We start from the raw sequence: 27,520 nt of genomic DNA on the forward strand, positions 1-27,520 counted from the left end.
TACAGCATTTAGCTGATGCTTTTATTCAAAGCAACTTACAATTATGAACACAGCTTGAGCAATTGAGGGTTAAGGGCTTTGCTCAGGGATATATATATATATATATATATATATATATATATATATATATATATATATATATATATATATATATATATATATATATAATATTATATTATATTATATTAATAGAGGCCTATAGAGGGTCCTGCGATAATGACTTCTAATTCTAAAAACAATTTGATACATATATAATCAATATGTGGCAACTTGGCAGTGGTGGGTCTTGAACTGGTAACACACACACACTCTCACTCACTCTCGCTCTCTCTCTCTCTCTCGCTCTCTCTCTCTCCCCCTTCCTTCCTTATGCACCCGTTTCTTTCCTCAGTTTGGACAGAGAACTCACAAAACCATTTCACTGCAAGTTATACCATGTATGACTATATATGTGACAAATAAACCGAACTTGAATATATATATTCCATCACAACGTAGAAGCCTCAAGAATAAAGAAATAATGTATAAAATACTTTGTCTTGTGAATGAGAAAGCAGAGAAATAGGAATGCCTAGAGAATAAAAATACATACTCATCTTAAACACATCTTAGCTAGCTGTGAAAGGTAGTAGTATGGGTATGTACGGCTGTGGGATTAAAGGCTTGCTTGTTGTTTCTGATGATTTGACTGCCCAGAGCAGTGGCACTATGAATGCAAAGGTATCTGAAATACACAGACCAAACCATATGCCTCAAAACCATTCGAAGACATGCAGTTTATCTTCATAGTCATTGATTAATTTCAGAACTAGTGTAATGGAGCACAGAGCCAAAAACCCTATGGCATAAAATACATATGACTGCATAATTAGCATTTTGTGATAAAGGCAAGTTGGAAGAAAATGAAAATTCTCAATTTACTGGGACTGGAGAGTATAAAGCCTCCATGTCATTTTCAATGATTCTCTTCATAGTTTTAAGTATCTTGATTAGAAGATGGGCTTCAATTTGTCAGTCAATAAGATTCTGTTCTGTCAAACTCTGGGCAAGCTTGGCCTGAACATATGGTATAGTAACTATTCTTCTCCAACTGAATATTGTAATGTAATATCAGAAAGGTTTAGAGATAATATATAAGGTTCACTGGATAGTTTGAACTGTTTTGAAGTCATTTCTACAAAGCACTATTTTGCAAGTTGATTTTGCAAAAGGTTTATTTGCTATACTCATGTTTATTTGATATTTCTCATATTAAAATATTATTGATATAAAATATAATAATCACATTCCAACATTTGGAATACTCTATGCTAACATGTGCATAATGTATGGTATGGCTGCATTTACTGGTGCACTGCATATGATTAGAAACATTAACTGTAGGGTGAGAAGTAACAAACATTGACATCTAAAAAAATCTTCTCTGGAAAATGTTCTCTGGAAAAATAGGAAAAAAGGGGATGTATTTTTTTGATAGTTGCATTGAGAACAACTTTCCAAACAAACAAGTTATACAGCTGAAAGCCTTTTTTCAAGAGTAAGCATCAGTTTATATTTGCCAAGCAACCATTTTACTTTATAAATGTAAAAATATAAGTAATCAAAATAAACTTCTATTAATTTAGGTCTATTTACTTAGGACCACTTAGTACTGAAATCGTTATATTGCACATATTAATTATTTTGCACATATTAAAATAAATTCAAAATAAGCAGTGGTTTTATATATATATATATATATATATATATATATATATATATATATATGTCTAGGTGACATTTTCAGACATTTTAAAAATCAATGTTTGAAATATAAATGTAGGAACCAAAATTGCACTTTTCCCTTTATCATATTCAGCCACATTTACTGAAATATTTATTTGGAAGTAACTGTAGGTACCATATAAAATTACATCTACTGTGAAAATAACTCCATAGTTGCTATATTCAGTTGCTGAATACTTATAAATCACAGAACACCTAAAATATATTTTTGCACACTGTTACCTCTGCATCAGCAGAGAGTTAATAAACCCATCACAACACCAATTACAAATCACCCAGTGCAGTAACTCAGTTCCTCTGCCTGGACTTGGTTGAATCTGGACAGCTTGATGTAAATTTCCAAAGCACTGAGCTTGAAGTTTGGTTGCTTACTATGTTCCCCAAAGATTGGAAAAGTGCTTGAACTGAACTTTATATATATATATATATATATATATATATATATATATATATATATATATATATATATATATATATATATATATATATATATATATATATATATATATCTGAGGAGGATTTGTGTGTGTGTGTGTGTGTGTGTGTTGGTCAGAATGGTGCAGTGAAGCAGTATACTGCTAAGCACTCACTTAAAGACTTGAAAGAACAGACTGAATTACATTCTAAAGAAATGACTCTCAACATAGCCATTCTTCCTGGAGATACACATACTGTACACAAAAGTACCATCCCTTGTGTTAAATTTACGGAAGCTAACATTTATATAAATAAATGCACATGAATGTTACATCTGTAATTACAGCATGTTGCACATGCATATGTTGTGTAAGTGGTGGTCATGTCCCTGAGGGCCATGATAGCCTTCAATTAGCATGATTGACTGGCTTCATAGTTTAACCATAGCCCTAAGTATAAATATAAACACAAGTGTAAACTTAATCATAACCCCATCTCTTAACATAACTCTGCCTTGTACAATTGCATTAACAAAAAATAGCTAAATGACCTTAACCACAACTGATCCCTTGCAATGAAAAACCAAATCAGCCATTTCCCCTTTTTGTGTAATTAGTTATGTTAGTTTTTGATTGGTTAATATGTTGTATATCTTTTACATTAAAATGCTTAATATGCTTTATTTATACTTACCTTACTTAATTTGTGTGGGCATTTAAAAATAAAACTTGCAATAATGATTTATATTATTGCTTTTTTTATGGCAAGGACTCAATAAGAAATTGCTACATTGTCAATCAAAAATAACTGGATGGCCAAAGAAAAGAGTAAAAAACTGTTTTTCTCCAAACTTGGATTTCTAGCTGCTTATGGAAAAAAATTGGATTTCATGCTTAAAGAATCATTAAGGTCAGTATCAATATTACAGGGTGATACCTGGGAGGTCCAAAAATTATTTAGTCAGAGTTTAAAAACCATTTTAATATCAGTCATAGTCTCAAGGTCATTACAAGGTGTGGTGGGTAAAAAAGAAATGTCTTTGAGTAAGAAAAATAAATAAAACATATTTCCAAGGGTCCAAGCAGTTCTATACACAAGCATTTGTCCCTACAGTGAGTCCCTCTGGTTTTTGGAGTTTCATACAATAACACTGAGTGTGGCCACACTAAGCCTGAAGCCCAATGTTCCCTCATCTGTGCTCTGTTGAAAGAATATGGCTTTTTACTGCTGTTCTATGGCAGGAAATACCCTGACTTGCCTTTGCTCTTTCAGTATGAGTTTGCCAGTTTTGCCTCTGAGAGACGCAAGAAGATGCTGACCTCATGTATAATGAGCAGGGAGCTTTTGATTAAGCCATTTTCTGGTTTGAGAATATAATAGAATATGCTACAGAATCTGCATTTACAGTATTGATCAACAAGTATTAATTCAAATATAAATGAATCCCCAGCAGGCCAAGATTTTCAGGCTCATTTCTTTTCTTTTTTTTTTTTTACCATAACAAAATTTTGTTATCTTAAGTATCAGTAAACTGAGCTGAAGTATGTGGATTCTCAATATTGAGGAATGAGTGGTGATCATGCATGCTTGGGTTTAATTGGTGTGTGCCTGTATCCCTTACAGAGTCCAGGCACATGCAGCCACATTCTGTGCCTAGTGGGGGCTGAATACAATGTTTGCCACCCGTAAGCTTGGAAGATCTGATGTGTACAGAGTGGCACGTGGAACATGCATCTGTCATAATGATGGAGAGGAGGGTCAAACATAGGGAGATGTGGAGGTCAGGAGAGATAACAATAAAGGCACTAAAGGTTATTTAACTGAACAATTCACTCAGAAACCTTATTGCCACCATTACACACACTGGCCGGATATGCAGTCACAATATCAGATACTGCCTAGGGTCATTTCTTAATCTACAATGATCATTATGTAGTTCCCTCAGTATCTGGGATAGAGTTTCATATTTAATTGTGTTTACACTAAAATACTGAAACACAGAGCGCATCACTCATACGGAACTTCCTGACCATCTATTACAAGCGGTGCCAGACCAAGGCCAGAAGGATTGTGAAGGACCCCACCCATCCCAACAATAGGCTCTTCTCTCTGTTGAGGTCAGGGAAGCGCTTTCGCTCCCTGAAGGCCAAGACAGAGAGACTGAAGAGGAGCTTCTTTCCACAGGCCATTCGGGCCCTGAATCAGGGAAACTGATAAACTGTGGGGACCACCACCACCATGTGACTGTAAATATGTAAATTTGTAAGCTGGAACTGTACATTGTGTACATACATATATCCACATATCCATATATACATTGTACATTGTGTATACAAACATATTATACATATATTGTACATACACTGTTATACATATTTTTGTATGTAGATAGATAGATAGATAGATAGATAGATAGATAGATAGATAGATAGATAGATAGATATTTCCTTATGTACCCCTGTTTTTTTCCCTCAGTTTGGACGGAACACTCTCAAACCATTTCACTGCGAGTTATACTGTGTATGACTATGTATGTGACAAATAAACCAAACTTGAAACTTGAAACAAAATCACATCTGTTATCTTTCAGCTATTCTTGCTTGTCCCAATGTGTATAATACCTACATTTTTTATCTTATGATGGTAGAAAACACCTCCAACAGAAAAATTCACAAAACATCAGTGTTTTTAAGCATCATTTGCCATTTTCATAGTTGTTCTCTAAGAGTGCATTTGATGAAGAGTCATAGAAAGATGTCAATTCTAGTCATTTTGGAGGCATTGACAGACAAAAGCCTATGAAGGGGTGTGTGTGTGTGTGTGTGTGTGTGTGTGTGTGTGTGTGTGTGTGTGTGTGTGTGTACATTGAGACAGAGGTTGTGAAGTGGATTTGTGTTTAATGAAGTAATGGCTATGTTCACAATATACATTTGGGTGGCTCATGACTTGGTCTATTTAGACAGAACTGATACCAGGAAACTGGTATCTATCTGTCTCTATCTTTTCCATTTGACTTCACTAGAGAGGTGAATAATAGAATTGCTCAGTATTATGTTAGTTAAAACTTATGAAATAGATTTTGTTTCATGTTAAACAATAACAGGGAACTTTTGTTGATATGCCATCAGTATGTGCTCAACAGCACAATAATTATAATGGACTTTACCTGCACTCCTGAAAAATTGGGGAATGCTAGTTATCACTGAAATTAGGCAGGTGCAAAAGCTTTTAAATCATGGTGATTACAAACCACTCTCACCAACTCACTATGTTGAGAGACAAAAAAGTTACAGTTTTTCTTTTACATGTGTTCCAATTAGAAAGATTGAGCTGTCTTTTATTTTTGCAGCCACTCAGGTTAGCCCCACAGAGTTGCAAGATGTGTTCCAGGAAACCTCCTCCAACATCTTTCAGATCAATGCCAATGGTAAGTTAATTTTCCATTAGTTTAATTGAATTCTATTGGTTATGAATTACTAAAAAAGGATATCTCAGAGTTTATGTTTCATTACTTTTACAGTGGTAACTTTAGATAAAAGCCTTCAGTCACTGGGAACATCTAGAGACACAGCAGAGCTACGCCAGAGTCTGTAAGTGTTTATGATCTTGCTGACATTATATTGTATGTATCTCAAGCAGTAGTATATAACTAAAAAAACAAAGGTGCTATTGACATCATTTTAGTATGTTCTAAAGGCAACGTTAAATCTGATTTATATATATATATATATATATATATATATATATATATATATATATATATATATATATATATATATATAAAAGGATATTCTGAGTTGTTAACAACAAGATCTCACCATTAGCCTTACCAAGTTATGTTATGTTGCATTATCTAGTCCCAGGTAGACATGGTCCAAAATAATGACCAGCCATGTACACATTGCACATTACACACATGCCAACTTAATTTGAGAAGTTAAATGTTCATAATAGTAAAGGTACTCAACACTTTAGTTTCTATGAAACATTCTGTGGTGAACAAATTAAAGTATTTAAGTGTTTAATGTGTGTTTAGTGTTTAATGTTAATGGAATGATCTAAGTAGCCTGATTAGACACATATGCATTTTGAATAAGTAGAGTAATTAAATTGATGACTGTCTTATGATATGACAGAGATTGCTGCTTTTGACCAAAGCACAGAGTATTCATCATCATAATAGATGATACGGCTTCACACATTTATGCACTAATCTTACTATCTCTTGCAATTCAGGTATTAATTCAGTAATGTGGAGCTTTTTTCACATTAACTGCTTAACATAAAGATGCCTGCATATGTCCGCTCTTTATACAGAAAGGTTAAAACCTTTTACATTTCATATACTTAGACTCTATTGACTGAAATTTAGATGAAATACTTACTGGCTTGAATCATTCCCAATATAAGTAAATGCCTCTTGACTCTAATTGGAAACCACTGAATCACAATGTGTAGAAAATGGGTTGTTTGTTCAGACTCCTCTTCTGGTTGGATGATCTGTGGTAATAACAAAATAATTAACATAACGCCTGAGTAATCAGCCATTATGAGCCTACCTTCTTACATTTAGCCTAATGCTTTTACCTTGCTTGTGGTATCAGTGTAAAATAATTCTTGAAAGAAATTCCCTGCCCCCCTGCTGCAGCATACATTGAATTATTCTGTGAAATTGGGAATGTTACATTAGCTCACTTACATGTCCTGCGCTTTAAGGGTTGTATTTCTGTATGTTTTTGTTTGTTAGTTTGTATTTGATTTTTTCACATACAAATGGGAGCAACAATGCAATTTGTAGATGTCTATCAGCCTTGGGAGAGGCCATGTGTGAAAAGGCTATATTGCTGGGTACAAGGTTACATGTATGATTATGCTTAATGTCCAGTAGTTATGGCTGCAAGATCCATACATACATGAGTTACATAAACAGAAAACTGCTTATATCTTTATGGATGCAGAAACTATGATAGCTTTCCTTGTAGCAAATAGGCTTTGTTTCTTTCAAGAAAAATAGCATAGGTTACAGTAGGTAACCTAAACAAGCTAAACAGTTAAAATGTTACTGTGAAGCTATTACTGCTGGTACGGCTGCCTTGTGTAGTGTCCACTTCAGAGCAGGTTGTGGGTTTTCTGTCCTAAAACATGACCTCTCTCAGACATTCAATTGATCAGCAAACTCTCCTTCTCAGTAATAATAATAATAATGCATGAAACTGAACAAAGCTGTTAGTGCCTGTTTTTCCTGGTTTATCACCCCTCCCCAAAGACATCGATTACTCTTTTTCAGTTAGACTGATAGCAATTGCAGAATTCATTGCTTGTCACAAAGTGGTCTGAAATAATTGCATTTGTGTAAATTGCAATATACTCACTGGAATGTCATCAGTTCTACCAGCTTTTTTATGATGGCTTTCAAAATCTACTGACATTCATGCACTGTCAAATTCTATCTATCTATCTATCTATCTATCTATCTATCTATCTATCTATCTATCTATCTATCTATCTATCTATCTATCTATCTATCTATCTATATTTATTTATTTAAAAAAATAATAATTTTTTTCCTCCTCATGGATCCACTATATTCAAGCTCGATACAAGTCTTCAGGAGCAAGTGGTTTGCCATTACTGCATGAGCAGATAGTGAACATCTGTTTGTAGCTGCCCCATCTGCTGTTTTGTAAGAGTGACTGCACACTACATTGATAAATGTTTGCAGTGGTATTTTGTGTATGGTAGACTGCTACTGTTAACCATGCAAATCAAATACAGCTTCATTATTGTACTGATCGATCTTTATCTTAATCCAGTTCTTTAATGCTTCGAGCAGGCTTAGTACCGTTGGTAGTTCCCTTAGTCTGATTTCTTATTGCTCTTATGTGACAAATAAGCAGGGAACAATTCTATTCTCATGGGCATATTTAAGGAAAGTGGACATTAAAATGTTTACTGTCATCATGTACAACATCTCAAGAAAAACAGGCTTCTGTGTAATGTGATACTACTTTTAGATGGTACATGGTAATATGAGTGTAAGCTTATTAAAGTCTACTTTAAGTTCAGAGACATCCAGAAACAATCTAAAATAGTGGTTAAGCACTCATCTAGTAATCTGTTGGGCACCTGAGCAAGGCCCTTAACCGTCAATTACTTAAGATGTATTCAGTCATAATTGTAAGTTGCTTTGGATAAAAGCATCAGTTAAATGTAATGTAAAATGCAGGCCTTTTGATTCCTGGTGCATCTTTTCTCTTTGACCAATTGTAATAGTCCTCAAACATATTCACAAATTTGGTCTTCTGGATTTTATATATATATATATATATATATATATATATATATATATATATATATATATATATATATATGTGTGTGTGTGTGCATGTGTGTGTATGTGTCCATATACATAAATTAGATGATGATAAAATCTGTAAAAGCTTCTCATTGCCTTCAGTTGAGTGCTCATGATATTCTTTAAAGTTTAATTCTGTTGCTAGCTAATAGACCCATGGTCTTGATCTCTATTGTTATATAGAGGACCCCGGTTCACAAGTAATTCATAATTAGCTATGTCTATGACAATGACATTAAATGTCAAACCATTGAATGAGCACATTTGCATGCACAACGATATCGGATAATAAACAGCCCACAACAATGCTCATGATTTATTATTATTTTTTGCATTGTTATGCTTGTCTCCACATGGCAGAATATTTATCATTAATTAAATATTGCATAATAGAATAATTAATATTCTAACATGCCTTAAAATCCTATCGGGAATTCCTGCAAGAACAATTTTTACTACAGAACAATAGAAGCTTTCAAATACAATCAGTGCCCCCTTTAAAATGTGCGTACAGTGTAGCACACTTAGTGCTAATCCTAGAGAGGTAATGGTTCCGTACACACTTAGTGGGGCTTGAATTTTTGCTCTCTCTCTTTCCTTTTAAATAATCCCCCTTCAATTTAATTCAACATAACTGAAAATCACTGTCTTACAACACTGGGCTGAATACACTGAAAATATACAGAACTTTCTTCCCTATTTTTATCTCCCATATGGCATAATCCTAAATTACTACTGGAGGGTTATATGTTTTGAAGCTATCTTGTAATATAGAATGGTGTGGCAAGCCAGAGGCACCTTTATTAGGATATTGATTTATGTCCATTCCAATATCTCATGTCAACTTTCTTTCTCTGTTCATTATTATTTCATTTTCAACATTATTTGTTTCATAATACAAGCCTGTAAGATTTCCCAGGTTGCTTAATATATTAATTTGCTGCAGAAAATGTTTCTTTTTGTTTTGCTGCTGTGCATTGTCCTAGTGAATATTTTATCCTTTTTTACTCATTCCTTCATCTCTTTCACTTCTTCTGTCACAAAGCAAGTTGGTTATTCTGAGTAGCTGTTTTTAGGTCTTTTGTCTGTATTTCTCTCAGTTGACCTTGACTGAGCTCCCCTCTGTGCCAGTCTTAATCCTCCACGCCCAGCTTCTCTGAGTAGGGCGCCAGACTACCCACCTCTCTTTCCCCCTTTCCATCTTTCTTTGCCCCCTGCTGCACCCCAGCCATGATTCTATTAGAGCCAGTTTCCACAGAAACCTCTCAGTTCTAGGGTCATACCTCCCAGATGGCGACATGTCGTCCAGCGACCCTGCCTGACTGGTGCCCCCTTACACACACTCACATACTCTATACACACACACACACACACACACACACACACACACACTTAGACTCTCTCTTTCCCTTGCACACCCCCTCCCTCCCACACTCTTTCTCCCCAGTGTCATTGGCCACTCATGGTTGGGGCTGTTTTTGCACCATAACCATAGAAATTCAATTCAGAGCAGTTTCTCCTTCCTAGTCTAGGTTATTAAGAAACTGACCAAAGGTGAGACTGATATGTGAGACCTAGTCTTATGTTGCGTAATTTAATAAGCACAATATTTAAAAATGTCCTCTAAATATCATGGCACAGAAATTATGTGACTCTTGTAAATCCCACAACTTTGTCTCTGAATCTGTCTACATTTATGCATTGTAAGTTAGTCACAATCACTTGGCTAACTGGATTTGACCCATCATTGTAATCAGGGAAGCACATGCATGGCAAAACTAAGTGTCTTAATAATTCACTCCCATTGTGTTTCATTATGTTAGCACATTATGCATTCTCTGCTGATGTGTGTAGGATGTCTGAGGGACACTGCTTGTCACTGGAGCCAAGGACAGATCATGTAAGCTTTCATGTTATCTGTTGAGCCTTCTCTTTCTCTCACTAAGGACTCTTGCACAAGCATAGTAGGCAAAACTTGTGCTGGGAGGCCTGAGAAAGCTTGGATAAGTGCACAAGTAAAAGCTACCTCACCAGTTAATTAAATTCTAACATTTTTTGCTTAGTGATGAGACATATATCTAATATTTTAGAAGAGCATAGAGCAAATTATTACATGTAAACAAATATGTGACATTATAAAATGGGACACACATTTGGTGCTCTAAATTATTGGTAATGGAACCCAAGGTCATTCATATATCATGTTATTTTTTAAAGGTAAAAGTTGGGGTAAGAATTTAAAGCAAATAAAAGTTTTTGCTCTGCTATGTTCTGGTATATGTATCTTGGTCATTGATATTAAGGCTAGGACTATTAAGCATTGCTAACAGGTGATGTTTGTTTCCTGAGATATTTTGGAGCCATTCTTCCAGCATAGGAGTCACAGCCTCAAGTGCCTCTATCACCAATGAGACAACCTTAGACTTAAATTTCCCTTAAACTTCTCATACTCCTTCCTTTGCATCTTCCATCACTTGGGATTGCCACACATATTTCTACTGCTGTTTTGGACATCTTATCTATTATCATGTTGTCTTGTTGATTCACCAGTACTTGTTTTGTCGATCTGGATCCAACAGTTCAACAGATCTTAGCTTTTCATCTTCCACGACTCTCTGTAGCTCCTCCCATTAGGACTTGTGAGTGTCCATATGTTTCTGCATATGATCTCTGCCATTTTGTTGTGCCTCTCAGTGGCAGCTTTCCTGGCCAGCATCTTGCATCCTGTTACTATGTGCTGGATTGTTTCAGGGGCTTCTTAGTATAGTCTACATCTTGGATCTTGTATGATGTGATTCATCCTGCTTTGATTGACATAGTGCTTAGTGCTTGTTCTTGGTCTGCCTTGATTAGTGCCTCTGCCATGATTAGTGCCTTTTCCTGCCTTAGCTCTATCATCTGTCTGTGGCTTATCCTGCTATGGCACCTCCTCTGCTTCAATGTTATCCATGTATCCTAAATGTTTCAGCCACTTTGTCATCAGCTTGTTCTTGGATGCCTTTCCTTGAATTTACTCATGGACATTTTGTGTCTCATCCTGGACAGTTTTACACATGCCCCTTCTCCTATCCTTATGGCTGGTGCACAGCCTTAGGATTTTGGAACTTGATTGGATCTTGAGTGCTCCATGCATTGTGAGGAGTTTCCTTGATGTCAGCAGTTTACCTATCTTCTCTTAGACAGCTTATTGTGCCCAGTGGAGGTTCCTGTTAGATTGGAGAACCACCAGATAATCAGGTGGTAGTTCAATTCCCTCTGTCTTTTTACTTTCATTCGTTGACACTGCTCCATTCCAATGTCCTTGCTGTATATCCTGTCAGGTAGATCACTGAGTCAATGTCCCTTTCCATCTTGGTGTACAACTTCATATCATTCATATACACTTGGCTGATAGTAGCTCCACTCCTGAATCTGTACCCATACCCACTCTCATTCATTACCTGGCTAAGAGAATTCAGGCCTATGCAGAACAACAATGGGGACAGTGCATTCCCTTTGTATATACCACAATTTATATTCACCCTATCCAGATATATCCTATAGTATCCAGATATGTGACATCGTGTTATTTACTTTCTTATAGTTGACCCAGGCAATGCTTAGAATTCTGGTGGACAACCTGGTGGACAAGATGGTGCTTTGAGCTTCTGGTGTTTTTTCCAGACCCCTTGAGAGCAGTGCTCATGTACTTGGACATATGCTCATTTATATGCGCATTTATATACTTGTTAGCTAGTATTCCTGACAGGACCTTTTGTGTTGTGGAGAGGTAGGTTATTGGTCGGTCAGGATTTGGATGGTATTTGGCCCTTGTTGGGGTGCTTCCAGACCAGTAATGTCCTGCCTTGTTGTAGCCAGAACTGATGGTAGCTAGCAGGTGATTCTTTTTTGCTCTGCAAGGCAACCAAGCAGAGCTGTTAGTTTCTTTAGCTAGTAGGCATGAATTATGTCAGGCCTAGGGGCTGCCCAGATTGTCATGTTTGTGACTTGCTCTTGGTCATCTGCTGTTGTAATAGTGAGCGGTTCCTGCTCTGAGATATTGTTGCGCTCTGTTTTAACTGTACCAGTCTTCCAAATATGTTTTCAGCACTGTTTTGTTTCGGTTTCTGGGTGGATCCTCCATCAGGATTTTGTTGCATTGTAGCTGAGACTTTCTTAGGCAAAGTTTATTGTTTGCGTATCTCTACAGACTAGCTGCTAGTTCTGTTAACCTACCTGTTAACTACTCTTTAGCAGACTTTAGGACCTAATCACACACAATATTTGATCTTTATACCTTTCTGGAACTCTGGCAGTTGGCTGACTTCCAACTTTGTCTTGGCTTCCAGCCTTTGTTTCAAATAGGGACATTAGTGGTGGCCTGTGTCTTGTAGGCTACTGTCTCAGTCTTGATTACTGCGAAGCACATACCAGTTTGTGACTTTCAGTTATACTGGCAGTTGGAATTGTGCTTATTGCTGTATTTATATCTCCTGGCATGCTGTTTGATAGCATCAACTATGTCAGTAGAACTGACAGCAATTCTTTTAGACCTTAGAAGTTAGATCTTAATCTTGGTCATCTTCCATATGTCCACAGCTGGATGACACAACATGTCCTCTATACACTTTAGAATTCTGGCATTTCTGTCTGAAGTACAGGCTTAGTAGCTATATTCTGACATGGCATTTCCTCCTAATGTCTGAGTGCTGAATAACTATTAATTTATTTACATTTACGGCATTTATCTGACACTTTTGTCCATAGCGACTTACAATTATGACTGAGTACAATTTGAGCAATTGAGGTTAAGTGCCTTGCTCAGGGGCCCAACAGTGGCAACTTGGAAGTCATTACAAGTCAAGTACCTTAACCACTGAGCTACCACTGATACTGAATTTGTTAATTAATTGATTGATTATTTTTATCGCCATGCAACATGTCAGTGGTAATTGTATCTAGTGCAACAAGATGTAACTCGACTCTGTTGTAACGCAATACACATAACACAAAATAGTGCATATATAAACTAAAGCAGATGAGTTTCTAAATTGGTAAAAGTAAATAAAAATGAAAATACTGAAAATCATTAAATAACAAAAAATGATGGACACAAACTGTTACAAATGTCAGAGAGTCTTTGCTTTATTGGCTTTTCTTCTGCCTCCATCCTTAATCTCTCCTTCACCTCTTTAATATGTATTACTTTGCCTTGTTTCTTGCATTTTATAAGTCTTTGTGTTTGTTCTAAATGGTTTCATTTGTTGAATCTTTTTAAACTATGTCTGGCAAACTAACTGATCATTTTGCCTGTTATGACGGTGCATTTTGTAAGGGACCTAATAAAGTGACTCACTTTCCACCAACTTAGCCTTTCAAGTACTACAACAGACTTCAAGTACACACAAATATCTGAAGGCAAGAGTTAACATCTCAAACTGAAAAGAAATGCAGTTCTATAAAACAAAGAGTGGCATACATTTCAGAAAACTTGGCAAAATCATCATATGCCTGATTAATTGCATGACTGATTTCAAATGTAAATGCATTATTAGGGTAATCACTGAACAAATTAATGATTAAAATAGATGTTTCTATCACCACAGGCTCACATAGAAATAGACTCAGTTTACTTGCAAGTAAATTTAGATGATTTTACATTTAATAAACAAATCCACTAAATTAATGTTGTGTGACATATATTATTTATAATGCCAACATACAAGATACTTGTTGATGAAAAATGTACCATTACTAAATTAAGTTGGTGCCAATAAAAATCTGTTTAGAATAATTCTCTTTTTTGTTTGCATACCTCATTAATCATCAGTACTAATAAGCCTTTTTGGTCATTTTAATGTTGATGAATCATTATGTGCTTTGGCTTGAAAAAACACTCTTTTATCTTGATTGCGATGAGATGATGATGTTGGTATGTGTCATGTTTTTTTCCTTTACTCAATGCTTATTGTGTGTGTGTGTATGTGTGTGTGTTTTGTATTTATTATTTTGTCTTTGGATTGTGCATTCTTGTCCCAGACTGAGAGACTGAGTAATAGACTATATTCAAAGTGATGCATGGAAGTTTACAGAGGTGTTTGGAGTTCAGCAAAAAAAAAAAAATAGAATCTAGACAAAGGTTAAAAATACCCTTTGAATGATTCTTTTTTAAAAAATATTAGCACATATTTATTTTATATTTATACCTTAACTTTATAATTGCTCATTAAATATTGTATGTGTACGTTACCATAACCTTTGATAGCACGAATATGGAATTTTCATTTTATTTATTTGTTTGGTTGTAATCATGCTGAACTGTATATTTTCACATTGCAACCCATGGAAATGACTTGGCAAATTATTACAGCAAAACAAGTAATTCAGTAATTACTTTTAATTGTTTTATATCATGTTTCTGGTAAATCAATATAAATTCTGTGATTAGACAAATGAATATATTTCTGCTGTGAAAAATAATAGTTTGTAACTTTTGTAAGTTTCCAAATTGAGATGTCAGCAGGGTAGCTGATTTTGTTACAGTTTTAGTAGTAAGAGGGTAAAAAATGACCCTAGTGGCTCATGAACATAGGCTATGGCCTGGTATCTACAGATGGAGAAGGGTTTCAGACCACAGAAATGTATGTACACAAATTTGATACAATATGTCACAACTCCCACTTGTACAGGAGTTTGTTATTCTGTCCAGTAACATCCATGTATAAATGAGACTGATAGTGTCATCATTCTGAATCTAATTGATAACACAAATGCTCAGTCCTGTCTTCCTTCTTCAGCTTATTCATTTGCTGGAGGAGCTCTGTCTCCAATGGCAACAGATTTACCACAGTGAGATTTACCAGTATTTCCAGTGTCTTTGAGAACATACTTGTGCATGGCTACTGCTGGCTAAGCCAGCATGTTTTAATGGTTACAGGCCTGCAGATTAAACCTAAGATTGTAATTAAACCTAAGATTGTATTGTAAGGCATAATTTGGTTTTGTAAGAGGGACTCATGGCCTTAGTTGTGCCACTAGCCCACCACAGTGCACTCCACTCCGGGGAAGAATTATCTCAACATACCCTTCCAGAAAGCAGCTACATGAAGATTTGGCCTTCTAATGATAAATCATGCACTGTGAAAAACTAAACAGTTTAATTTGAATGTGATGAGTAATACAAGAACTTTTTCATAACTGCGTCACTACCCTTGAGATGGTGTGGGGGCGAGCCTGAATAAATGATACCTCTGCAGTGCATAGGAAAGAGACTTAATTAGGGGCACTTTGAGGGTGTTCAGTGTATTATAGTTTGGTGAGTATATTTCATGAATATTTCATGAAAGAGCTACTTTGATAAAGGATGTTAGTGGTTTGTTTCAAAATGTTTGAGCAATTTTACTGAAAATCTTTGCTTAAAATAATCTAAAGTACATGAGTAGGCCCAAGATTTTTTTGAAAATGCAGAGAAAAAAAATGCTCAAAAATACATTGTGTGTAGCCTCATTCAAGATTAAATAACTTAGTTTTAATCATAAAATTTGCTGACTAAATCTAGAAACATAGAGCTAATTTTTCCAATGTACTGTAATGTGTTGTTTATTCAATCCAGTCCTAAATAATTGCCAGTTTCATTATTTTAATTGCACCAAAATATAACATAACTAGACAACATAACTAGAAAATTCAAGAAAAGATAAACCTACAAAACATAATATTCAGAAAGGAAATTTACAATGACCGAGCAACAGGACAGGAAGACATGGGGTGTAAATACACAACTATATTAGGAAGGAACAAGACACAGGTGCAAACAATGTAGGGCAGGGAAATGCAAAACACAAGACAAGGTGGAGACTAAAATGAAACAAATACAAAGCCAAATTGCATTTAGCACCATGGGAACTGCATCAGTCAAGGAGGAAACCTGTGACAGAAGGGTTTGTTTATTAAAATTTACTAGGTGTAACCATGTTCTCTAATGTACCCACAAATATACATGTACCACTTTCCTCTGCCTAGAAGACCTATTTCAGACTCTTCTCAAGACCTGCAGATAAAGATTTTACTAATCTTTTTCTAATTTCTTCATTCTCTTCAATTAATATCAAATTCTTTATACAATTGAATAAGACAGAAGATTTGAGTTCTGTTATCTCATCCCTTAGGTTAAGTGCCAGTAATATGGCATATGTCATGGCCTCATATGTATGCATATGACTGCAAATTTGTCATGTCTGGGTTTTGCACAGTGACATGATGATGTGGTGCCATTCCTAATCTTCTCACTAAGAATGAGAGTGGCGACACATCAGAGTAAAAATTCATCAGTAGTTAATCCCATATACCTGAGATGGAGCCAGGGTGCAAAAATTAGGCTACAGGTTAAATCTTGCCTTCAATCCTTTCCTGATCGGCTGGACAGAAAAGTATGTAAATTGACTATAGGTGGCACAGTATTAATATGCACTTAGAGAACATACACATACCCAACAATTTTATGTATATATTATTAAATATCTTCATCAGCTGTGCAAGCAAAGTGCTTGTGTGTGTGTTTGCTTACATCAAGGCTCTAGCTGGGGTCAGAGTGTTGGAGCTATGCAAGGGGCAGCCATATACTCCTGTACCCCTTAAGCAGATGGGGCTTAGCGGCAGTGGCTTGCTCAAGGGCACAATGACAGTACATAGAGCAGGACATTATGTGTGGACTCATTCACACCTGCCACAAGTGCTCGGTACTGCCCTGAAGCATTGGATGCTTGCCTGCTATCAGCAGTGGAATTTAAATCTGAATCTTTGACGTGAAAGTCTGTAGCCTGAGGGACCAACCACTATGCTATCACCAAACTGCTGGTGCTGTTAATATTTCTTTTATATATATATATATATATATATATATATATATATATATGTGTGTGTGTGTGTGTGTGTGTGTGTGTGTGTGTGTGTGTGTATAAACTATGTAGCTGCCCTTTCTGTTGTCAACATCTAAATCTCATACAGCAGCTTCAGTCAAGATTTTTGCATGACCTTATGAATGTATACAGAGCACAGTGCAAATGAAACAGGAAATGATCAAATGTTCAATACACGAATAGGCAATGTAATTCAGAGTGCAATCAAAATAACATTATGTGGAATCTAAAAATAGCACTGGCCCCAGCTAGTGACTACCAGTAATCACACTTTAAATATATAATTACACAGGACATAGGTAGCAATTATAGCTTTGTCTGAGCTTGCAAAATGTGGATCGCATAACCAAATGTCATCACACCACTGCATTTCTGTTATGCCCCATTGTCACTTCATGAGACAACAGGGAAATTAATTTGATTCGCCAAGATATTTTTTTTTCTCTCACCTGCTCCACCTTCTGAGCACACCGTTTCTGTGAAAGCCCAGTAAGTACTCTTCCTGTGGTCTGAGGACGACAGTGAAATGCCCATCATACCAAATACACTGAAGCCATCTCTTCTTCCCATCCTGTCCCTCACTTCCGTCTTCCATCTCTAAATCAATATTTGAGAGGAAGGTGGCCTACTTCCCCTGTGCTACGTATCTCTGGGGAGCAGAAGGCAATGTGGCTGCACTGGCTTTTAAAGGCAAGGATCAGACAGTACAGAACACAGACACTAAATCAATGGGCTTATCCCCAACCTCACTCCGCCTGAGGAGAACAATGCTTTTCTATCACAAGATTATATTTGTTCAGGAACCTCTGACCCCCTCCGCCTCCCTTACTGCTGTACTTTAAACAGGGAAGAATGTACATATAGTCTTTACTTTGTTGCTGTCTTCATGTCTACCTTTTTTTGCATTTTTCTTGTATCTTATTTTGTTGTTTTCTTTCATTCATTCTTTCCTTCTTTCATGTTTCTTCTTTTCTGAAAATTGTATTTTATCTTTCTGTTTCTCTTCTTCACATTGAATATTGACCTGTTTCTGCTTTGAATAGGATCAGTTTGTGTTATGGACAGGATGTATGAAAAATTTGCAGTACATGTTTTTTTTTGCTTGATTAAATTTTTTCCTTCCTTGACATTGGTTGTCTCAGCATTCTATCCAAATAGGAGGCAGATGGAGGCACTACATAGCATTTTCTTATGTTACTTACTATTACTGCCATAAATAATGATTCACTTTAAAGGGCTGAACCTAAGCTATGCAAAGCTAGCGAGGCCAGCCTAGTTAACATTTTTTTTTGCCATGCCATGCCATGTTGGCACTCATATGATTCACTTCATAACCCTGTAAGACCAATAACACACCAGCTCGCTCTTCCTCTCTCTCTCTTTCTCCTTCTATTCCTCTCTCACTAAGACACTCTACACAGCAGCAAACCAATAAAGTTATTACAAGCACAAGCCAACTTATCAAACAACTCTCTGACATCATCAGTGGCTCCTCACGGGTAAAGGCTTCCTTTCAATTTTCTGACCTTCCTATATCAGACGAAATATACCCTGTATTCATAGACTTGACATATAGACATGGATAATGTCAACCTTATTGATGGGGGTGTATGAGATTTTCAATAATGAAAATCCAGTCCTAATCTTAATTTGTTTCCATTAAACAAGCCAAGTGTAACCCCACTATTTATGGAAGTTTACTATATGTCATATATTATGTAAAATGCACTTTCCGTATCAGTACATTTATAATCATTAAGTAAGGCTACTAAAATATAAGTAAGGCTACAAGTAAGGCTACTAAAATGCATTATTAACAACGGGTGCAGTAGCTGAGCTATCTAGTGTAATGAGTTATATAATGGTTTAAATATGATAAGCATCTCATTAGATGTTCATTGTATGTAGTACTTAAGGTTTTTTCTTCTTTAGCAAGACCGTCTCCGTCTGATGAGACTGAAGACAGAGCTGTCAGAATCAGTGCAGCGATATGGAGAACTGCAGAAGGTGAGCAGACCCTACACTCTCTCCTTAACTTCATGCATCTCTCTGTCTACATTTGGGAAAAAATACAATTGCTTTAAGGTCAGTTAATAAAGACCACATGATGCACTCCTATGAAATTCACATTTAAAGTGACAAAATAAACCCATTTCTAATATTCCGTTGTGTAGGTTGTTGTATGGTCTGTTTGGTCAGATTTTGTACTAATAACGTGTTTTTCTTCAGAAAATTGCAGACCGAACAAGGGCCTTGCTTCCTCCAGCAAAGAAAGACAGAAAACAGGTTAGTGGGTGTAACCTCCTCTGCGGCGGCCTGAGTCTACTTGGGTCTTCCTTGGTCTTTGTTGTTTTGTGCATGCACTGCTGACCAAGTGACAGTAAGATAAAGAGTTTGTCTCTGTAACTGACTGCTTGCATACAGTGTAAGAGAAACTCTCATACTCTTATACTTCTCTGGCACAGCATGGGCAGCATGTATATCTTTGCATAATCTTTTTCTTTTTCCTTATTTTTCTTTTTATTATGTAGATCTGACTGGCTTTGGGATATCACAATATGCTCTACATATGATATGATCTACACACTTGGAACTTTCGAACCTCATAGAATGAATCTTTTGATTTAAACATACTTTTTTTTTCTAACACAAACTGATTCCTCCTATTAGAAGCACATTGCTTGGATAGCCAACAAAGGGCCTCTGGCCTAAATGTCTTATTTCTCTGGAAACCTTGTGTACTTCTTGACGATATTGAATATTTCTACATCTTTGACTGCAGTACACTGCAGTTACTCACCTGGAATCTACTTCAGATTTCTTTATATTTTGTGAATTCATCCAAAGTAAAATTGTGCTTTCCACCACTGAAAACACATCTTTTCAAATCCGCACTCCAAAGTGGGTAATTCTGAAAATTAAGCTGTTGTGATGTGGACAAGGGAAAATGTAGCTTTTAGAAAACACTGACGTAAAGTTGTCATGTGACCTTCACAGTCTCTAAATGGCAGAACCCATTGTCTTGCTGTTTACTGCAGCTGGTATTTTAATTTTATGTTTAGCTGCTGGACTTTATCTGTCTAGACAAAGAAGCTGTCTGCATTTTATCTTGCCATTTTCTCTGCATGTTGGCTGCTACATTGCACACTACTGCAGTATGTAAACAAAATGCCATGATTACCCATGTTAGTGTGGACTAGGACTGAGATTAGGCTTAATATGACTTTTCACTGAGAGGCAACATGTTTTGAAGATGACTGCAGAGCTGAATCCTGTTTGTGAAATACTAACATCCATCGGGTCATATTCCTCCAAGCATGACATCTTTTGATATTGCTTACCGTTATAGGCTGTCAGACTGACACAAAAGCATTCAGTACTTGGATGTCACTCCAAAGTGTACATCTGAATTCCTGAGCTGTCATGCACCTGTGATGCAGACATGGCAGCCCACAGATACACAAACCCATCCAACCGCTTTCCCCATGCACTCCTCACTGTGCTCCAGCCTCATCTTTCTTTTTCATTCCACACTCCCTGTGGGGGGTACGGAGGTGCTGTTTTCAGTTGCTGTTTTGTTACCTGGAGCTACTTCCCTCATGTTCCTGTCTCATGTTAGCTCCTCTGTGAAACTCCCAACAACAAGCTCCCCCAAACAGGACATCCATTTGGATTAAAATACATATGCACATATATATGCTTGATTTTTTATTTATTTTTTACCTGTACCTTACTAAAACTGTTGCTGCTCAGTGTTTATCACTGTGGCACAAGCTTGCTGAAAACAGAAAATGAACAATAAAGTCATTATAAGAAATCCAGTGACAAGCTATACTTTTAAAATCATATTTCATAAATGGGAATGCTAGATTAAGCATTACTAGTACTAATGATATAAATTTCTTGTTTCAAAAACTATTAATGTGTGGTCCAGTCAATGAGAAGCTACAGAAGAGAATTAGGTTTCTCAAAGGCTGTTGTAAAGGTTGTACTATGTGGAAAATAAATTATGGGGATAAACAATTTTAATAAAGTATGAATTGAAAATAGTGCACATATTCTTTAAGACAGGTGGAATTATTTGTAAAGAGTCAGATTTTGCTGTTGTTTGATTGGTGAGTTCCATTTCCTGGAGATCAAAGAAGTGATTCAGTATCAGAAAAGGCAATCTCTGAGTGTATCATCAGGCTGACTCCAATTTGTACAGAAATATTTCTGCAGGGAAAGGTCTTAGGTTGTTTCAGGACAAGGCCAGACAAATTTTTACGGGACATTCAAATTCTACATGTTTATTTAAGTTTTGTAAGTAACTCCAATTGTTTTTTTAACGTTTTCTAAGTTACTCCAACTTGTCTCTTTGGGGGTTTGTTTTTTTCATGTGTTTTTACATGTTGTCAGTAGCCCTGTATTGCAATTGCTGCAGGGAAACTTGGCTGAAATCTGGTATATGAAATCTGGCATATGTTACATGTATGAAAGATACCCTAAGTAAGACAGAGTAGCCTACATCGATCAATAGATAGACTACAATCCATTTATGGTAATATCTAAATATTGAGAGCTGCATTATAAACAAATCTTTAACGAGTGGGCAGAACTTTTTGCATCCCTGAGGAGATGGAGCTCTTCAGAGTGTCATAGAGCTGGAGTGAGATGTAGCCCATTAGGCGTGCTAATCATGAGATGGGGGGGAAATGGAATATAATGAGTCATCCAGTGAACAGCAAAAACAATAACATGCCTTAGGCATTCTATGTCATATATACACAATTAGAAAGTGCAGATCAATGTGCTGCTCTCTCAGTGACCAACTCCCACATGGATTTTCACTTTAGTTCAGAGTTCTGGCAAACAATCTCTAACTAAAGAAGTCTACGTGTAAAAATATAATATAAATTCATTTCAGTCAGAGAGAGGACATCATTGTAGTCCTTATAATAAAACAACCAGTTCTGTCCTACATTCTGGATCAAAATATTTTACAAAGTGTTTCTCATAGAGTGCAGAGTGTTATAATGAATGGCTGTAACTCAAATGTCTGTAAACAGCTGTAACTTTATCTGCAGTAATTAAAAGCATAATCTATATACTTTTTCTCTCTCTCTCTCTCTCTCTCTCTCTCTCTCTCTCTCTCTCTCTCTCTGTGTGTGTGTGTGTGTGTGTGTGTGTGTGTGTGTGTGTGTGTGTGTGTGTGTATTGTCTTTTGGTGCACATATTTGTCTGTACAGAGCCCGCAGACACAGTTCACTGAGCTATATGAGGAAGACCCGCTGTTTGGGGCAGCAGAGTCTGTTCAAGGAGACGGGCAGCAGGCGTTCCTGTCTGAGATCACTGAGGAAGACATGGAGCTACTGCACCAGAGAGAAGAGGCCCTGCTGCAGATAGAGGTGTGAGCTTAGCTGCCACACTTAGAGAACATCCCACTGACAATGCCAGGATTACTATGCAGAACATATATAGAATTGCTGGGAGTGCAGTGTTGGCCTGACTCCATTTGTTCTGGAATGGCTCTTTTCCAGCTTCTTCTTCCCTTAAGTTATTACAGTCTTGGACCGATGTGGTCCAGAATTTGGCTCAAAAATGTGTGCTCATGAAACTATTAAATGTGGTACATGTGTATGTTTTGATTTCCTGAATGGTTGTGGATATTCATTCACATTTGAATACAAATTGTTTGAAACATTAAAAAAAAAAAAGCTGGTTAGAATACCAGAACTTTATATTTGTCACTGGAAATGCATACTTTAAGTGTAACATGCTTTGACATCTGAGCAGTTACTAGTCTGAAGCTTTTCCTTTTCATTGAATAAATGAGAATGTCAGTAAAATATAGTCAGTACTTTCCAGAAACTGTCCCAAGTCATGGAAAAATATATCTATTTTTCCATCTTGCCATGCAATCCCAAAATGTGTTACTGTAAATTCAGTAGATCCCATATGAAGGTTCATATTGGATCATGGGGTTGGAAGAAAAGTTGCTTGCCCTGTTTCACTAGCATTGCCACAGTCTTAGTCTGGGTCCAGAAAATACTATTACTGTTCTACAGAATGCTGTAATATTTGGGACAAGGTTTTTATAGGTCATAGTTATAAGTTACATGGGGTTTCTCAGCACTGCGTAATTTCTGATCAAGCATTAGGAAGCCACAGTAGCTGTTTTTAGCATTATGGGTTTCAAGATTATTGTAGAGGGGGCTGCTGAGGAGGGCCTTTGTCCTTTGGTTGATTGTATGTTTGATATGCTGGAAAATACTCCAAGAAATACTTGGTTTCAGCAGGGCAGTTAGCCTGGAGACACTGATCATGAGGGCTGAAGAAAGCTGCCCGCTCCAGAGGATCCTGGAGAGGGACACTGATTGCATCAGAGTAGCAGCCAGCAGTAATGGTAAACTGGGACTGGAGCTGATTTATCAGAGAACAGAGGCCAAAATTCTTAATCCCTGCCCTGAGCCGCTTATTCTCTTCCATATAGTATGGCAGGATAGAAACATGAAAAGGCAATTAAATGCGACTTTTGTGTAGTCACCCTGTTCAACCAACATAAATCATAAAATGTAGTATTGGGTGTACAGTGCAGTGCATTTTATTCCTTATAAGGTAGCCTGATTTAAAGCAGCCCACAACATAGTATAGTGTTTTTTTATTGATTCTGTTTCTGCCACATGGTTCTCTTTCCTATAAATAATATTTGTGTTATAAAAATAATGGGTTCAAAATATATAAGAAATGATGTGGTTGGTGAACTCGTACTATAGGTGTTTATAATTCTCACAAAATTATGTTTTTTTGTAAAATTTTGTGACAATTCACTAGACAGATATGGATGATTTTTCAAAAACATTTAAAGCTGTTGTACTTTTAAAATACTTATATCTGTGCCTGTCAGACAATGAAAACATAATGCAGATTTGTGCTGATGGTTTGGGGTTCTGGCTGAAGACAGTGTACCTGCATAGAGTTACTTGAACATAATATGATTTTTATATTTTCCAGGCAGCAGGAAATCTGTTCCATTTTATTTCCTTTTTTTAGACAGTTGCTCAGTATGCTAGACCTGTAAATGGGCAAGGTGCTCTCAATTAAAAATAACAATCTGCTTTGCCTTTCCTGGGTCAGCATGTGCCCCAGGCTTAAGTATGGTACTTTGCTCTGAGACTAACTTAATAAGCCACTCCATCTCAGCTCTGCAACAGTAGTTCAAAGTGACTGTATGAGAAGCTTATCCAAACAAACTTCAGTAAACCGTAGTGTCTGTACAGGAACTAAATCATTGCTTTAGGATAGATTAACACATTTGCACTGAGAAAACAGCACAATGGTGATTTTTTTTCTTTTTTTTCTATACTGAATGAACAAATCCCTAAAGGCCAGGGAAGCTTATTTGGTGTGGACTCAGTCATCTATCTTCTGCATCCTTCAGTAAATCTAACAGTTAACTTAGTTTCTAAGGATAATGTTTTGATGGTTTGTTCTTTTGTCATACATTAGCATTAGGTGATTTTGCTTACAATTCAGTTTTGAATCCTCATCATCTGCTCAAGGGGCATTTTTCTCCAGATGTGCCCGCAGATGGGTTTAGTCTCTCACAGAGGATGGTGCCACTCTGCTGTTGTGGGACATAATTTCGGTCTAATATCAAAGCCATTTTTATGTACATTTCAGTGTTTCTTTGCTTGTTATGTGTGTGGTATGATTAGTATGGATGTGAAAGATAAGAAAAGCCACATGTCTTCATAACAAATGACAAAATCTAAGAAGCCTAGAAATTAAGATATATGGCTTTGTTTCGAAAGGCTTCACTAAATGTCAGACATCCAGTGCCAATTCAGCTGCTACTAATATACAACTGCAACACAGACTGTCATCAGCCCTCAGATAAAGTAGAGCCACCTTCACACATGAGGAGCTCAGCCAATGCACACAGCATCTGTGAGGCAGGGGGGAGCAGAGTTGGACTGATAGGAGAGGTGACAGCGACGTGGTCCTGCCCACACTGCGTGAGCTCCGTGGCAGGTGCTGAAGGGCTCTGTGCCTGAACTCGGTTAGGCTCATCACATCTGACAATGTGCTTTTTCCAGTCTAAATCCCCACGCTCTTCCTCCCCACCCACTGCTGCTCAGCCAGCTCCACACAGCTGAATCCTCAGTGTCTGGAACTGAACTCAACTCTCTTGCTCTCTCTCTCTCACTCTCTCTCCCTCCCTCTCTCTCTCTCTCTCACTGTGAGCTAGCTTGCTCTCTCTTTGTGTTCACCACTCTCCTTCCAAAAGTTGATCTGGCAAAGTGGTCTCTAGAGGCTGCTGTGGTAAGAGACAGTGCATGGCTTTTAAACGGGAATGACAGGGAGAAGAGAGTTAAACCACTCATCACTGCTTTGGTATATTCTTACAAGGAGAGGAACAAGAGGAATTACGTGTGCCTCCTGGGTGGCTAATTGAATTCAGATGTACTGTACTGTCCTTCGGTGTCCCACTATGGGGTTGAGTAAAGTGAGAGATACAAGTGAGTGTGTGTGTGTTTATATATATATATATATATATATATATATATATATATATATATATATACATACACACATCACCTAGACAGTTGTTTAACTGAATGCATTATATATATATATATATATATATATATATATATATATATATATATATATATATATATATATATATATATATATATATATATATATGAGAGAGAGAGATGGGGAGAGATAGAGAGCGAGAGAGAGAGAGAGAGGGTGGGTGGAGATGAGCTTTAGCCTCAGGCTCGGGAAGGTTGCTTCTTCCCTCTTTTATGATATCACCTCCAGCTGCACCTTTAGCACTTTGGCACTGGCTAACATTTCATTAAAATTAACTTTGAAAAAAAAAATGTCTGTGGGTATAACAGAGGACAACTTTCAAGGGGAATCTGAATGCAACACCTGGCCCAACTGGAAGGAAAAATACAGACACCTGTCTCCCCTGCAAATGTAGACAGCACATTTGTTTTACCCTAGAACGAGAGAGAGAGAGAGAGAGAGAGAGAGAGAGAGAGAGAGAGAGAGAGAGAGAGAGGGAGGGAGGGAGAGGGGGAGAGGGAGGAGGGGGAGTAAAGTTATATGCTGAGTGTTAACAGCATTTAACATTATATTCTATCACAGAAGTAAGATGAGTCTCAGGACAGATTGTTTTTTAAATTCTGCCAGCTCTATCAATGGCACCACAGCAGGTTTTTGGAGAATACCTCAGACAATCCAGTACAAACAAGTGGGCCAGTCTATAAACCTGTGTCCTCTGTAAAAAGGCAAAGGATACTACATAGAATGTTTATTTCTGGCACACTGTCTGAAGGGGTCATTTCAATTTCCCTGCCATTTCAACAGTGTTTGACTGATAGTATAAGACCAGTAATATTATATGTTATTCTTTTTACCTCAGGAGGTTGTAGTCCTTAAGGTTCTGATTCCATGGATCTTTTTGGTCATAATGTTCTGTATAGTTTTTAAGACAAATATTTGTCTCATATTTGTAAGGAAATAAATTTTTCTGTGGTTCTATTCTACTGATAGGAACAGACTGATTTATAGGTGGAGGCCAGAGGGGAGTCATCAGCAATACACAGATATCAAGGGGCATCTCACAAAGGTGAGATGCTGTTGTGTTGATGCTGGCCAGCTTGAATGTAGAGATAGTACACAGATACATGTAATATGGACTAAAAATGACAGAATATATTACAATGTAATATGACAGACATGCTATATGTTATAGTACAGTGCTAAAAAAAAAGCAAGACAGTGAAAAAAGTGTGGAAAAAATAACTTTAAAAATGATAACAGAAACTTCTATTTGTGCCACATTGCTTCTGTTGTTGTATATAGTCATATAGAAGAGGAGGAATAAAATAATACCTGTGATGAAATACATTTTTAGCACATAATTTAAAATCTCCAGAAGTCATCAAAACTAATAGTTTTAGTTGTCTGTTATATCACAACTTTACTTCACTTCTGATTCTAGTATAAGTGCACCCCTCAGGAATGACATTAACATCATTATATTGTATAACACTACTTTGTAGTG

At 36.7% G+C, this 27,520-nt stretch overlaps 1 protein-coding gene across 7 annotated transcripts in view; it reads left to right on the forward strand.

The window, feature by feature from the left end:
* The window catches only part of tsnare1 (T-SNARE Domain Containing 1), an 88,932-nt gene that overhangs the window by 27,129 nt on the left and 34,283 nt on the right, over positions 1-27,520 (forward strand). For all 7 annotated transcript variants that reach the window (XR_014116944.1, XM_081696492.1, XM_027002398.3 and 4 more), the window contains 6 exons: positions 5,552-5,629; positions 5,723-5,792; positions 18,863-18,953; positions 19,387-19,461; positions 19,684-19,740; positions 22,683-22,841. Coding sequence is in view for 6 of the 7 variants with exons in the window: in XM_081696492.1 (XP_081552618.1) it covers positions 5,552-5,629; positions 5,723-5,792; positions 18,863-18,953; positions 19,387-19,461; positions 19,684-19,740; positions 22,683-22,841 (530 nt within the window). In the remaining variant the exon portion in view is untranslated. The remainder of the gene's footprint in view (positions 1-5,551; positions 5,630-5,722; positions 5,793-18,862; positions 18,954-19,386; positions 19,462-19,683; positions 19,741-22,682; positions 22,842-27,520) is intronic.

The sequence above is a fragment of the Electrophorus electricus genome, chromosome 14 (genome assembly GCF_041902795.1).
Source record: "Electrophorus electricus isolate QZ-2024a chromosome 14, ASM4190279v1, whole genome shotgun sequence".
Lineage (NCBI taxonomy): Eukaryota > Metazoa > Chordata > Actinopteri > Gymnotiformes > Gymnotidae > Electrophorus > Electrophorus electricus.